This window comes from Eptatretus burgeri, chromosome 5 (assembly GCF_056783735.1).
Source record: "Eptatretus burgeri isolate ZD-2024b chromosome 5, Ebu_testis_v1, whole genome shotgun sequence".
NCBI lineage: Eukaryota > Metazoa > Chordata > Myxini > Myxiniformes > Myxinidae > Eptatretus > Eptatretus burgeri.
Genome location: NC_140965.1, coordinates 50,417,012 through 50,433,164, shown reverse-complemented (window position 1 = coordinate 50,433,164; position 16,153 = coordinate 50,417,012). Strand labels below are relative to the sequence as shown.

The 16,153-nt window shown below is 50.6% G+C and overlaps 1 protein-coding gene across 5 annotated transcripts in view; it reads right to left on the bottom strand.

Moving 5' to 3' along the window:
- The window catches only part of LOC147026419 (uncharacterized), a 118,460-nt gene that overhangs the window by 10,573 nt on the left and 91,734 nt on the right, over positions 1 to 16,153 (bottom strand). For 4 of the 5 annotated variants that reach the window (XM_085881831.1, XM_085881835.1, XM_085881832.1 and 1 more), the window contains one exon: positions 8,214 to 9,980. In XM_085881831.1, the coding sequence (XP_085737957.1) occupies positions 8,214 to 9,980 (1,767 nt within the window). The remainder of the gene's footprint in view (positions 1 to 8,213; positions 9,981 to 16,153) is intronic. The other variant, XM_085881833.1, reaches the window with a different exon arrangement.

Below are 16,153 nucleotides of genomic sequence, written 5' to 3'. Positions count from 1 at the left end.
TCTCCTTATGGTATCCAAGGACATCTTCACTCATGGTTCGCAGACTTCCCCTCCTGTTTTAGCCAACGTGTGGCCCTTAATGGAGTTTTCTCATCCCCTCTTCCTGTCCAGGTTGGAGTTCCTCAAGGCAGTGTTCTGGACCCTGTTCTTTTTCTTGTTTTCATAAATGATCTCTCTGACTCCATAGAAAATCCTCTTTATCTCTTTGCTGATGACTCCACCCTCTGCTGTACCATCTGTCATCCCTCTTCACACATCACAGTTGCAGCCTCTTCACTCTCTGCAGATCTGGATAAAATCACAAGCTGGTCCAACACGTAGAACATGTGTTTCAACCCTGACAAACCTCACACTCTTACTATGTCTCTTCGAAAGGACCATCTGGAAAATTCCCCCCCCCCGCCCCTCCCCACTCCATTCTACTTTCTCAACAATCCTCTGGAAGAAGTCCTTTCATTCAAGCTTCTGGGTCTCACTATCTGCCATGATCTTTCCTGGGAAAGCCACATTTCCAAATTGACCTCCAAAGCCAGTCACCGCCTGGGCATCCTCCGTCATACAAAGTCCTTCCTTGGCACACCTGAGCTCCTGACCACATACAAAGCTTCCGTCCACAACCTGATGGAGTACAACTGCTTTTCCCTCTGGGCTGCTGCTCCCACCTTTCACCTTTCTCGGCTTCACGCTGTGGAAACCATGGCATTTAGGATCATTGGTATTTCCCGTGATGAGGCTGAGTCTTGGGGTCTCTCACTCTCTCACCACAGGCAGGTTGGTGGTCTTTCTGTCTTCTACCGTCTCCTCTCTAGCCTCGCCCCCTTGCTCTATCTGAGATATGTCCCCCTCATATTTCCACCAGCAACCCCCAAGTAAGGCCCATTTGCCAGGACTATGCTCAAAGTCCACCAGCAACCCCCTTCTGATAAAACTACCAAAATCAAGAATCACTGCTCACCATCACTCTTTCATTCCTCTTTTTCCCCACCTTTGGAACAAACTCCCACACACTCGTCAATCCCACTCTTCCTTCCAGGTCTTCAAATGGCTGTTCAGCACCATCTCTAATCTTCCCCCATCCAAACCCACGATCTTTTCTACCCCCACTAATTCACCCCAAACCCACCTCCTTCAAATTCCCTGCTTTCCTTCCTGAAAGTCCCTGTCGTGTAAGGACCTGAAAAAAAAGCAAAGGAAACTGATAAATTTAGAAAAAGTGTTGAGTCGGTACGAAGCTGGCGAGAGGCCGAGTGAAACTGCAAAAATATTAAACTTAACTTTTTCTCCTGTTCGGACAATTCAATTGATGAAAAGATTAAGGATGGTGCCCAAAGTGTAACTTCATTGAGTGCAATGAAAACGAGAAGGGCAGTCGGTAGAGGCTTACCTCCACCATGTAATGCCTGATCCACGAGAACATATCGGGCCCAATACATTTTTGAACTAGAGGGGAAGCACTTGGTAGAGTGCAAAACCTCCGCCACCAATACTGCTGGGTCACTTAAGTGAACCTGATATCCTATTCATTGTAGGTAAAAACGGATCAGACTCTACTGAACCACGATTGAATAAACTAAACTCGATCGACGCGCATGTAGAAATGCCCAAAAAAAAATCGAAATTTTTTTGCAAAAAAAGGTGCAAAATTTCTTTTTTTTTTCTCTCTAACAAATTTTTTTGGGGGGGTTGGAAATCACTTAAAACATGTAGAAATGCAAAAAAAAAAATCAAATATTTTTTCAAAATGGCCGCCATAGCGGCCATATTGGACTTTGGACCAAGTCCAAAATCTAATGGCATGATCCTTAGACCATACCTAATCCCCCCACCAAGTTTCGTCGAAATCCGTCCAGGAGTTTTTCTGTAATACTGTTAACAAACAAACAAACAGACAGGGGTGAAAACAGTAACCTCCGTCCATCTTCGATGGCGGAGGTTAAATATCATGCCGTACAGTACTATGTCGTTTTTGGCACGATCAATCAATGGTGAAGAATCACTTTAAAAATTCAATAATTCTCATATCCGGATCTGGATCTTCACCAAAATCTAATCAGTTCGTTCATGTCACACACCCAACCAGTACATAAAATTTCATCTGGATCCGTCCACAACTTATTGAGATATCCTGCACACAAACAAACAGACAGACAAACAAACAAACAGACAGACAGAAAGGGGTGAAAACATAACCTCCTTCGCATTCGGTGGTGGAGGTAATAATTAAGCAGTGGGACAGGGTCATGGACAACATGGAGATGTTGTTAAATATCTGGATTGACGAAATGACCCCAAAACGTTAATTTGAGCCTATAATGATCCAGGGGAAGGCGAGATCGTTATTCATTAAGCTGAAGGAAGAATACTGTGAGTCATCGACATCTATGGAAACATTTAATGCAAGCAGTGGGTGGTTTGCCTGGTTTAAAAGGCGTTGGCGCTTGCATCATCTCAAAGTGACCGGTGAGGCAGCCTGCTGATTCTCTGGCTGCTCGTGAATATCCTGCGGTTACAAAAGTTAATTGAGGACGGTGGTTACACAGCCAATCAGGTATTCAATGTTGATGAAAAAGATCTCTTTTGGAAAAAGATGTCCTCTTGTGCCTACATTTCAACACAAGAGAAAGAAAGCAACCTCAGGGTTCAAGGTTGCAAATGATCGTATAACCCTTCTGTTACGTGGAAATGCGGAGGGGGATGTGAAGCTGAAGCCCTTGCTGGTGTACCAGTTTGAAACCCCCAGGGCATTGAAAGGCATGAGTAAGGCCCATTTTCCAATGCATTGAAGGTGAAACAGAAAAGCCTGGGTGACGATGGTTCACAACTTGCTTCTCCCCATATGTGAAGCATTACTGCAAGAATAACCGAGCCCACAAAGCATTGCTCATTGTCGATCAAACCCCTGGACACCCAACCACCTCACAAGATATGGACAAAAAAGGAAGAAAAAAAAATCATGGTTGTTTTTCTGCCACCAAACATCGCTTCTTTGCTGCCGTCCATGGACCAGGGAGTCATTGCAACCTCCAAATGATACTCCACCCACTTGGTGATGAGTCAGTAGGCCAGTGAAACAGAATGCATGGGTGGTAAGGAACTAGTGGTTAAATTTTGGTAGGAGTACACCATGAAGACCAACAACAAGATAGCAGCTACCTGGGAAGTGACAACAGGAACCATGAAATATGTCTGGAGGAAGCTGTGGCTTGAATGTGTCATCAACTTTGAAAGCTTTCCACAGGAAGAGGAGATTGAGAAGGTGCAGGAGTTTGTGCAGCTTGCTGAAGATGTGGGGTTTGTAGGTGTTGATAAGGATGTGCAAGAACTCATCGTAGGCCATTCTGAGAACTTGAATGATGATCATCCGGTGCTTATGGAACAGGAGAGATCACTGGAAGAGGATAGAGGAAATCTCCACCTTCACCTACAAAAGAGCTATCAATAAAGACTTTGTCCAGAGCAATGGCATTTGTAAATGAACGATCAGACCTGACGACAGAGAAAGATCCAATTATGGAAAGAAATTACAAGTTGAAGAGAGTATTGTAAAATATTTTTAGTGGCAACTATGCAATGCTTGCTGAAAAAAAAGAAACAGTGCAGAAGACTCTCGTTGGCTTCTTCCAGAAGGTTAAAAGGCCTCGAAATTATGGACCTACAGCATCAACATTCTCAACTTATCTTACAACATCAACACCAACTCCATCACCAACAAGACGCCAGCATGTCTTCTCATCGAGTTGTCAGACATGGAGAAAGGGGAAGACAACCCTGAGCCTCCGTCTGACGAATTATGAACACCCTGCATCTCGACATCACAGCAGGATGGCTGAGAGGTATGCGCAGTTGCTCTAAGCTGTCTAGCCTGGGTTTGAATCTGAACCCAGCTATAAGCGGTCATCCCGGTGTTTCACAGGCAGAGTGATTTATAAATGTGTGTGCCGTCCCTCAGATGGACGTTAAGCTGTGCATCACTGTAGTGTCCGGAGGGCAGCGGGACTCGGATAGTCGTGAGGGTTGTCGAACTCTGTTTATTGCCCGTCCGAATGCACACTACTGCAGACTACCAGACGCCTCAGGCGGCGCGAACACCTATATCCCTTGCAGGCACGTGACCACCAAAACCACTCCTCCACGCCTCCACAACGCTCCCCGCATTGTGCCCTGCCCACGCATGCCAGTACACCACACTCCTCCCTCCTAAAAATATGATTATAAAATGACCATTATAATGATAAGCATAATCGGCACAGAATACCATGACATAAAAGCAAAGAGGAACAAAAACGATAACAATCAAAAAGCATAGGCACCACCACACAGAAAGCAACCAGAGCCAAAAATGGCATTAATCAGGCGGCTGCGAACCTAAACCCAGACGAGACGGCACAAAAGGAACCGTGCTTCATCTGCGACCCGTAACCCTAATGCGGTTGGTGTAATCCGGCCCATAACTCAGCCCTCTATCTCCATCATACCATATAACGTGTCGATGTGAGCGAGTTGAATTTCAAAGCAATGGACCAGTGCTCGAATACTGAGTTGCACGACGAACCCACAAAAACCCTGACCGCGTCAAAGATATCAAAAAGCAAGTTGGGAAGCACAGCATCACTACGCAGCAGAAGCGCCCCCAGGCGGCTCATGCTTACACGCCCTCCGGCGAGGTTGCGATGACCTCCTGAGCGAACCTCCCCCAGCACCATCAAATGCCCCCGGTCGACAAGGCGGCACATCTCCCCCAGACAGAACCGAATCAGATAAACATTCCGAGCCTGGAAGCCCCGCTGCGCCAGCGCGGCCGACCTTGGCGAGACCAGAGGTTTGTGCTGCACGGCGCCAGGCCCGTCTGACCTTGGCCATATCAGGGATGGGCGGTGACGCTGAACAGCGCCGTTGGCTGGGCGCACCATCAATCCCATAACAAACCCACGCATGACATCCAGCCGAGATCTCAACGCACACCCGAACGGCCTTGGCGAGAACAGAGGTTTGTGCTCCAGGGCGCCAGGCACGTCTGACCTTGGCGAAACCAGGGGTGGGGGTAACGCTGAACAGCGAACCAGCCCCGGCTCTGAGCCGATCTCTGAGTCCCACACCAAAACCGCGCATCCAACCCAAACGAGAAAACCATGCACATCCACACGGCTGGTCAGCGTAGCCTGGAGACATATCAGTGTTATACCACAGCAAAAACATCGTCCGCTCCGACGTAACCTTCCCCTCACGTACAGCGCGTCCTCCCAGCATAATCCCCACACGACAGGGTAGCGAACCATGGGCTGCCCTCGCAGCTGGAGATCGGCAAGACCTCTTTATTCGCCACGATCGCCCCCAAGCCTTTCACATCACATCGATCATATCGGACATCCCATCGATTGATCCCAGCCAAACATATTATGCTCACACGCGAACTGTCGGCATTTATTTTAACAATGCTAAATCGCATCACTCGTGCAGCGAGAATCAAATACGCAACAATTAGCAATCCATGAATCACATTGTGTGTAAGCCTCTTGGTTGTCGTCGCGACGTCGCGATGACTTGCTTGTCGTCGATGGTCGCGGTCCGCGAACTTCTTGAACGCGACCGGCTCACTCCAATCCCCCGCTGAAATCACCTGAACGACACGGGTGTGCACCGTACCACAAGCACCGCGGGAGCGCGAGAGCCCGTCGCCGCTGGCATGGCTCCCGTTGCTCCAGCCCCGTCCAACACCGTCGTCGGAGGCAATGAACGGCAGCCCATGTTGCATCGTCGCGGCTCCTGCCGCCAGAACCTCGCCCTCGACTATCGAAGGAGGCACAGTTGCACCTGGAGGTACGAACTGGAGGTCTGGCCTGAGGCGCGCCAACCAGTCCCGGCCCAAAAGGGCGGGCCCCTCCCCTCGTACCACAAACAACGAGAGTAGGGCGCTTTGACCTCGGTAGACCACCGAGACGTCTGTCACAGCAAGTGGTGCAATCGCTTCGCCGGTGTACGTGCACAGCGACAAGGTCGTCTTGACCAGGTGAACACCGCGAAGGTCACGAGCAGCCCGCTCGCCCATGACCGACACTGCAGCCCCGGTGTCAACTTGAAACACGATCGGCTCGCCATTCACCTCGACCTCCACTGTTATTTGTCTTGTTACCTCCGGACCAATCGAAAACAGGCTCAACATTGGTTGCATTTCCTGCTCCGGGCCGCCGGGATCGCTATGCCCTGGATGCAGGCCGCTCCCCAGGTCACTGGGGTCGTCCCGCACCTCGCTATCCAAGACCTTAACGGCGGCCCCCGCCATACGACACACACGCTTCAGATGTCCCACCTTGTGACAATGCAAACACACGGTGTTCTTATACGGGCACACTCGCCGCAGGTGCAGACCACCACATCTCCAGCACCCCTGGGTGTCCATCTCGCTCCCCGCATGGCCGCACTGCGGCGCGTGCCCACGGCTCGCACCGACAGACGTGCGCGTGACCTGGGGCACCTGGGTCATCGCGTGGACCCCGGGGTCACCTGACATGCCCCAGCCGGAACTACCCATCACGTCCTGGCCGGCGATGGCGCGGACATCTGTGAGTGTCTGCTCGACAGCTGAAGCAGTCTAGACCGCTGAGTCGAATGTAACGTCGACACTTCGCATTCGCAGAATCGCCGACACCATCTTCGCATCTTGCAGCCCAGAAATAAAGCGATCTCTGAGTCGAGCTGGACGCTCCTCCGCCGTGAACTTGCAAGCCACGGCCGAATGCTTCACCCGTGCCACGAAATCTGCAACGCGCTCCTCCGCACCCTTCGCGAGGTGATCAAACTGATATCGAGCCAGCTGCAATGACTTCTCCGGCGCCATGTGGGCTTTCATCTTCCCTACCACGTCTTGAAACGACAGCCCGTCATCACTGGGCTTATCCGGCGCTACTAAATCACTTAGTAGCCGATAATGTTCCGTTGATAGCGAGGCGAGCAAGATCAATTTGCATTTGCTTTCATCGTCTACATCATTCACGTGGAAATAGCACCCCAATTGTTCAGAAAACAATTCGAAGTCGTCTCCGACGAAGACGGGCACTCGTCCGTGCGCTGTGCCCCGACCTTCCGCCATCCCGAGCCGTCCTGTGACGGCGAGACGCCTGGCTGCAGGACTCGACCCGCACCGAAGACTGTGCGTGCGGGCGCGCGAAACTCGCGATGCGCTTCTCCGGGACCCTCGCCAGGTGTTGAACTCGAACCGCGCGAGTTGCGCTGAGTTTCTCGCTTCAGCGATCCAATCGCCCCGGCCAAAGACTCCAAGTCGATACCGACGCAACCCAGGCACTCTGCACACGCCGATCCGAAACAGACTCGTCGCCAATGTAGTGTCCGGAGGGCAGCAGGACTCAGATAGTCGTGAGGGTTGTCGAACTCTGTTTATTGCCCGTCCGAATGCACACTACTGCAGACTACCACAGACGCCTCAGGCGGCGCGAACACCTATATCCCTTGCAGGCACGTGACCACCAAAACCACTCCTCCACGCCTCCACAACGCTCCCCGCATTGTGCCCTGCCCACGCATGCCAGTACACCACACTGTGCCGTTCCTCAGATGGACGTTAAGCTGTGCATCACTTCTGCCGGAATTACTTGGTGGAGATTAAAGATCCCTTCACGGTGTCCTTCGCGAAGAGAAGTGGAGCTATCCCTGACATTCTGGCCAAATTCCAAATTCCTGCTCCAACCTACAGGGGCACTGCATCCATCAACAGCACTGCCACACCCTCAGTCAATGATGCTACTTGCAGCCTTGTGCTGCACAGGGACAAAAAAAAAGAAGAAGACTACCACACCCCAATGTATAGTATTTTATTGCAATAATATTCCAATTAATTAACTCTGAAAATTTTCCACTCAATTTTTTTTTCTGTCAGGAACGCATTCCCCATTTAATACATCAAGTCAATGGGGATTTTGAAGTTTGATTCACATTATTTTGATTTAACGATGTTTTCCAGCAATGCATCTATGACATAAATAGGGAAGTGCCAGCACTTATGGACTATGGGAACTGACTGCTGAGGACCAAATTCAGGTAGGAAGTTCAGGTTGCAAAATTAAGTGGAAAGTGAGAGTGTGGGTGTTGAGTGGTTGGAAGGGAATATTCAGAACAGTAAGATATTGTTCATCAATGCATGAAAAACTGTGAAAATATGATTATGGCAAATGGTAAAAAGTGATCAAATAGAAATTTACCTGTGAATCCATTGGTAGGAAAGGATAATGCTGGAGCAGGCGTGGGCATTTCAAAGGTAACACAGCTCGTGTTTGCTTGGGACATTGTTCCAAAAGGAAAGGATGTCGTTCCTGTGTTGGTGGCACGTCCTGCAATTTTAGCGCGGTGTCCAAAGGGAAAGCTTTCAGCTGAACTAATCATACCTTCTGTGTTTATGATCATGGGTGAACATGGGTCGTGGGTGGGTTGAGCAGAAAAAGGGAGAGCAACATGTGGTGTAGTGGTGACTATTGTACTGTGCGTTGAATTTGAAAGACTTCCTGCACAGGTACTGGGAAACTCAACATTAAACGGAAATGCTGAGGGAGTCGTCAGTGCAGGGAAAGGCATAGTCGGTGCTGCCATGGGTGCTGATTGTGAGATCGATGCATGATTCGAAGCAAACGGCAGGATTTTTGGAGGAGTTGAGGTTGTTCTGGTGCTAATGCTCGTGGAATGTGAGGCTAAATATTGCGGTTGACATGTGCCAAGTGGTTCGGCTTGTGAGGTATCATGTGTCGAGCTTATTGCAGTGGAGTTCGATGCTGGAATATAATTTGATGTGTTGCATGATTTTCCAGGGTCTGACACAGTAGAAATGGAAGGACAAAACCTTGGTGGAAAAGAAAAAGATGGTGCAGTTGTAGATACCGGATGTGTGCCGAAAGGAACGGCAGCATTACCATTTGTAGCAGCGAGAGATAAAATTGTAGAACCAGGTTGATTTGAGGACTTGAATGCGGCACTAGTGGGTAAGAGTCCAGACTCTTTGCTGGGCTGAGAATGCAGAGGAAAAGCCACAGATGCTCCCGAGTTGGTGGTTGCCAAAGTCGTGGTAGCAGTGAGCAAGGCAGCGGTTGTCAGTGTGGCTATTGTAGTGATGGAAGGACAATTTACAGGATTTGCCAAGGATGGATAGGCAGGTAAATCAAATGATGTTATTGGAATGCTCGCTGGTGTGGAAGAATGTGTGGAGAAAACTGAAGTTGTGTTATGGGGTAGTTCTGCATGAGAGAAAGCAGACTTAAAGGTTGAGACACCACCAGGAGTCATGGTGAACAAGACGGATGTAGAATTGCTGGGTGATTCTGGTGTGGTGAATAGAGCAGGCGTCGAGTTGCTTGAGGCAGTGGATAAAATAGTGTTTACGACAGCATTTATTTGAGGACTAAATGCTGTAGAAAGGGAATTGCTGCTCGCAAGAGTGGCTTGCAATGAAGATGGTGTGCAAACTGGCGAGGTTGCAGAGAAAGGTTTCGTCATTAATGTTGAAACGCAATTTGTGTTTTCATCCTGGTCATGCAGCAAAGAAATTTTCCTCGTTTCATTAAAATCAAATGAAGAAGTGGCCTGTGCAGGTCTTTTGAGAGTGAAGACCATGTTGCCATTTGTTCCAGAGTCACTATAATCAGGGAGTGAAGAAGAGACTGTTGCATTAAGAAAAGAGCTTGTTGTGTCTGAGGGCAACAACATATGCCTTTCGTTCGATTGTTGCAAGGCAGCCTTGGCCTCAATCCTAGGATCATCAACAAACTGCGAAGTTTCTTCATGTTGAGTGGAGAAAAAATGAGCAAGAGGTGCCTTTAACAGTCCCAGAAGTGTAGTACTCCGTGATTCCGCTGCAGAGTCGATGCCACCAGTCTGTGATGCAGTTGTTGAGCTTACTGCTACATCCAGATCTCCAATTGTATTCAACTCTAACGCCAAACTTGGACTGGTATCCAAAGAGCCACTTATGTCTTTGGCTGCTGGAGAAACATAACAGGCTTTCATTAAAAAAAACGGCAAAGGAGCATCTAACCACAACTAAACACATCCTTCATCAGTCTTGCATGTAAAAGTCATCTACTGTAATTTTCCATTAATGCATTTTTACATTATCTGAGTAATTATCACTTTGATAACGGCTTGTAGCATGGTATTGTGTACACTGTGGTCCTAAATGAGGAGAAAGCTTAGAAATTGAACCCAGTTTTAATAAGATAAAGAATCTTAAAGTTATATAATGCCCAAGTGTCTGTTCTTTCAGAAAATGTAAACTTTGCGATGGGTCCTCTGGATATAGTTGCTTACAAAGCATGTTTTTTTTTTATCCAAACACAGGCTATTTTTTTCTATTTTTATAGCTCATTTTTAAGAAATTGGTTACATGAATGATTGTATATGTTGTCCAAAATGGTTGAAAATGCATTTTTTGTTTGATATATATTGTTAGGGCTGTGGAAATTTGCAAACCACCATTCAGGTCCCGTAGGTGAGATAACTCTAAGTACATGTGTAGTTAGCCCCAAACCCGTTGTTTAGAGGGAATTTATGTGATTCATTCGGGCTGCGACACTGAGTTAGGTGTTTTTCTGTTCTATCTTTATTTTGAATCAACCGCCATAACCATCAAACCACGACCGATAAAACCCTCCACCACCCTCACCTCTCTCCTTCTACGGCCATTCCCGCACCACCTGTGAACACTGAGCGTCGGGCTGTCTTGGGCTCGTTCAAGCGATACGCACCGAGCCGCGAGTGCAAATCGCGGACTTTCCGAGGAAGAATTCAAATCAAGAATGCTACACGCCCACATCTGATCCGTCCAATCAGCAAGTGCGGAGCGGCTTGGCCCCGCCTCCAGGCGTGTCCGTGTGAAATTGAAATATGCAAATTCTAGGATCAGGGGAGGTTCACGCCCACTTTTCCTCCGTCCAATGGGCGAGCGTGGCTCCGCCCCCGAGCTCATCCTGATCCGGAAATTTGCATATTGGTTCTCCTGCCGGCCTATAAAACGCCGAGCGCAAGGCGAATCATGGCAGAGAGTTTGGGGCGGCGGAGAGTGAGTTTTGGGAAGAGAGTCATTGGGCGGAGTGTGGCAGCGGCGGAGTGTGTAAGAGAGTGGAGTCGGGAGGTGAAGGCGTCGAGTTGGGTTCTGCAGTCGGCTGAGGAGAGTTGTGGGAAGAGGCTAAGGAGCTCGGGTCCGAGGCGAGAAGGACGGCGGTCGGCGACGAGGTCGCGGCGGGAGATCGCTCGTCGCGGGACCCAAGCCAGCCAGCCATTCTCCCTCCCCCAGAGCATCAACAATTCCCCCTTTTCCCCCGCGCTGAGATAGTGCAACAAAGGAGGCCCCGCTCCCACCCCACTCCAAACGTCATGCCAACGAAACCCGTGAAGGAGCACGGAGTCGGGGCACAGCCACGCGACCACGTCTGTGGCTCGCCCGCCAACGCGCCACGAGGACACGGGCAGGACCCACCCGGTCTCGCGGACCTGGCCGCTCATTCAGGTCCCGCGTACATATTTGCCTACAGGCCCGGCTGCCCCCTTGTCTATGAGGGTGGCTTCTTTCCTTTGCTTTTGAGTGAATGTGTGTGGCGCCGTCTGTAAAGTAGAACTGTGTAAGTGTTGCCATGTGTACGCGTATTCGGTTGTAACTCTGCGTCGTTGTTTCTTTTGTTTTCCTGATATAGGTGCATTCTGACTGTTTGGCTGTATATGTGTGCTTTCCGTGTGTCACGTAATAAATGTGCATTGTGTGAAATGTTTTCCTGTTGCGCTTCGTCTTTTCTTTATTGACTCTCCATCCTGCTTCACGTAAAAGGGTTCGTTGTGGGCTTAAAACGCCCGATAATTAATCGGAACCGTTGAGGCCGACGATAACACCGCTCGGTTATCCCGATAGCACGGAACGGACCGCTTAAGCGGTTCGTGTCCGGAGTCGGCCTGCGGCGAGGTACGATCGCCTGGTCGACCATCCGCGTAGCTACTTAGGTCGATCAAATTTGGCGAGCAACCCTATCCTGCGCGGGTAGGCAATTGGCATTGTCGTGGTGGGGTTAAACCCCCACCCGTGACTAGCTCCCGGCGTTGTTCCGAGAGGGTCACGACAGAATTGTCCGTTCCGGTGGGCGAGGCGGCCGCCATTGGAGTCGAGCGGCCGATCGCACGCCGGTGGGTGCGAATTCGCAACACTGGTGTCAGGAGTGGGATTCGAATCCCTCCCGCCTCCAAGCTAAATTCACGGGAATCGGTCCAGGGGTGAGAGGAGCGACCCCCGATTCCCTCCAAATTACGAGCGATTTAAATTAACCCGTTACGAGAAATAGGATGGAGTCTCAAGGCGAGCGGGAGCCGGGGGTAGTAGGAATGGATGTAGAATGTGTAGGATCCATGGCCCAGGATGGAGACCCCAAGCAGGACATTGGTATGCAGGAACAATTTCCCCCCCAACTGAACCCAGAGCTCGAAAGGGGCACAGCGGCAGCGGCCACGGCTTTTGACACCCCTCCCCTCCTCCGTCAAATTCCCTCCCCTGTCCCCAGCAAAACAGCACGCCATAATGGCGGATCGAGGCAGCTGACTTCGCTTGAAGTGAAAAAAAACTAATGGAGGCGATACAAGGGGTGATAAACAATACACGATCTCAACGGGGTGAAACGCAGATCATGGGAAGCATAAAGGCAATGGCGCGTGACGAAACGCCAACAACGGTGTGCAAAATGGCGGCACCGCGTGGCGATACGATGGAGCCAGCGAGGGGGGGTGCAACGGCTGTCAGGCCCGCGATAAAGACGGGCGAGGTCATAATTAATGGGGAGACTGAAACGTGTAAGACGAGACACGAGGTAACGAAGGCAATAGATAAATTAAAAGGAAGCCAGGAGGAGACAGAGGAGGGATTCAAGGTCGTAACGGTGGAGTGTGAGAAAATACATCAAGACATGACGAAGAGAGTTGATAAGCTGGGACGGGAGGTAAAAATGGAGACAGAGGAACTCGGAAGACGGGTAGAAAACCACAAGGGCGAGACGGAAGAACAGTTAGAAGCCAAAGCAAGGTTGGAGTGTGTGGAGATGAGAAAGGAATTGGAAAAGAAAGCTTCCGAGTTACAGAAACACCAAAACAGAGAGAGGGAATTATAAAACGAGCTGAGGATGGTGAGAGAAGAAAGAACGACAGCAGAGAATGAAATGTTAAGAAACCACACTGTACAGATCGAACAGCTGGAAGCGAAGGCCGGATTAAGGAATGAGATGCCAGCAAGAGTAATGATGGAAGAACGAATGGGATAGAAGAAGGAAATCGACCAATTAAAGGAAATAACGAGATTGCAGAACGAGGAACAAGAAAGACAGTGGAATAGAAAACTAAGAGTATGAATTTGAAACTGAACGACAAAAGGAAAAAAATAGGTTGGAGTACGAGGAGAAAGTGAAAGGAGCAAGGAATGAAGCAGGAAGGAGAAATCAGTCAATTGAAGACAATGAGATTGGAGAGTAAAGAACGTGAGAGACTGTGGGATAGAAAACAAAAAGGAAATGAGGTTGAAATTAATGAACTCGAGAAGAGAGTAAAATTGAAGTCCAGAGAGATGAAAAAACTCCAGAAAGAAACAGAAATAGGGAACAAGGAGAGAAAATGTATAGAGACGTGGGAGGTAGAGAAAATAGAGGAGAGACTGCATGATAAAGACGGGGTTAAAGGAACGGAACACACACACACACACACACACACACACACACACACACACACAGAGTTAGCGAGGCTTAATGAGGGGGAGCTCGGTGAATGTGTCGTGACCCGGTGCAAGCAGCCAGATAGCCTCCTTCGGGAACGGAGAGAGACGCTATACTCCCTTGAAGCGGATCTCGACCAGGTGGGTCCGGTCGAGCTTTGCGAGGTAGAGGAGGCGAGTGCTGTGGATGGGTGCACACGGAGCTTGGGGGGTTTGGAGACCCCGGAACCCCTTGTTGTGGCGCGAATTCCCAGCGTGAGCGTCCCGGTGTGTGTGGTTTCGAGTGTTTCGAAATGCGTGCTCAAACGCACGCATAGCGTGGGTGAAATGGCGATCGTGAGTGAAAAGGTGTGTGTAACAGAGACCACGTGTGTGAGAAAGCGGTATGAAAGAGAGATGACGATCGGTATGCGGGAACACGCAACCGCATGTCCGAGTGTCATGGAGAGGTGTGTGAGCGTCATGGCACGCGGGAGTGCGTGGGTTGAATGGCGACGGAGATGGCGACAGAGAAACGAAGGCCGAGTAGCGGCTGTAGCTATTGTGGGGACCATGCCGGGTTTACACAGCAGCGAGCGCGAGGTTCGGGCTGTGCAACGCACGAGGCCCCCACGTGCTCGCTTGCGGGAGTGAAACCCGGTCCGGAAACGCCAGCGGTGGATTTGCCGATCCCGCAGACAGACAAAGTTTAGGCAGGATTTCGGATTTGGACCGGACGGGTTCTCCTCGTGGGCGTGTGTGTTAAGCTCCAATGGGCAGAGCACATGTGTTCGCGTGGGGAACCCCTCGAGACGTGGGGCTTGTGTTTTTTTATGCGCCGGATGACGTCATGGCTGCGTGTGTGGTTGGAATCCGGCAGGAGGATGAATCCCTGCCGGATGGTACCGTCCAAGAGGGACGAGGGACGCGAACAGCTGCCATGACGTCATGCCACAGGTGCGCGGCTGTGAATTGCCGCGCTGGTGCGCAGGTTGCGAGTTACCGCGCTGGTGCTGCGCAATAAAAAAAAAAAGCAACCTCGCTTTCGGGTGAACAGGATTCCCTGGGCAAGGGGTGGAAGACCCCCTGGCCAGGGCACAGGATGGAACTAGTTAGGGGGAAGGGTTAGCTCAGTTAGACCGGTCTCATGGGACAGGGGTAAGTCCTCATGGGGCCCGTGGAATGGATTAGTTAGAGGGATGTTAGTGCAGATTTAGGATGGCAAATGGGAAATAATGATTTTTAGAGACAGTGACAGACTTTGGAAGTGTAGAGGGGACGTAGCTTAGCTACGTAGTGTTAAAAGGAACGTGCTATAGTGTAAGGGATGACGTGGGAGCACGAGTTAGATCGGGGATGTAGTGAGAAGGATGGCAGAGTTCAGCGGTGTGCGAGTTGAAGAGTTGTGGGTTGTGAAGTGGAAGCATGTGCTTGGAGAGTGAGTGAGGCCAGCGGGTCTGTGTGAGTGGAGCGAATGTGGAATGCATGGTGTGATGAGTGATTGGGGGGAGGAGTGATTCCACCCAAGGGACCCCGGGGTCAGTGTAAAGTGAGTTAGTGGGTTAGTTAAATTAACAAAAATGGAGGTCGTTTTGCTGTTGGTGGGAGTGTAGGCTCGATACCCGTTTGGAGGGGTGCAGGAGCCCTGTTGACGGGCTGGGATCGTGGCTGCGAAAGGTGAGTATCGCTGAGTGGGTACCCCTGGCACCAGGCTAGTCGGCCGCGGTAGGCCAAGGGCCCATGGGGGGCCGGGATAGCGTAGTGGGCACGGGTGCGCCCGCATGGTGCGGGGGCCCGGGGCGCCATTAGCCACGTGGGCAGTGTGGTGGGCACGGGTGACCCTCGGAAAGGGGCCCGGGAAGCCAGCCTGCCACGTGTGCGTTTCAGGGGAGTTGCCATGGGGGGCACTCCCCGATGTTTAGGGAGCTGGTAGGCTCGGAGGCAGTGTAGTGCCTGGGGGTGCCATCATCGGAGAATCGGCAGAGGGTAGTGCCTGCCAAGGGGAGCCACGCGTCCCAGCCATGAAACCGTGTGAGGGCACGGGAAGAAAATGGGGTGGCGAGGCCCGAAATTGTGAGAACACCAACACAGGCGACGGGAATCTGGGTTGTTAGAACCAATCGTTTAAGCGTGAGGCGCTTGTTGAAAGCCCTGGGGTAGTTTCAGAGATAATGGTTAGGGTAGATTAGGAGATGCACCCCTCCGCACCATCCATCCCTTCGCTCTCGTTGTGGGCTGCTGGACCCACTTTGGGTCAGATCGCTGAAGTCTGGGGAGGCCATCCTGAGGCTTCGTTGGGCCTCGACACAGGACGCTAGCCCTCCCTTGTTCCCCTCCGGGAAGGGAACGTAGGGGTTGGGAGTAGGCTCGGTGACAGAATAGGTTAGCCAAACAAGGCCGATAAAGGGGGTTAGGGGACGAATTATAGTGGGAGGTATAGAA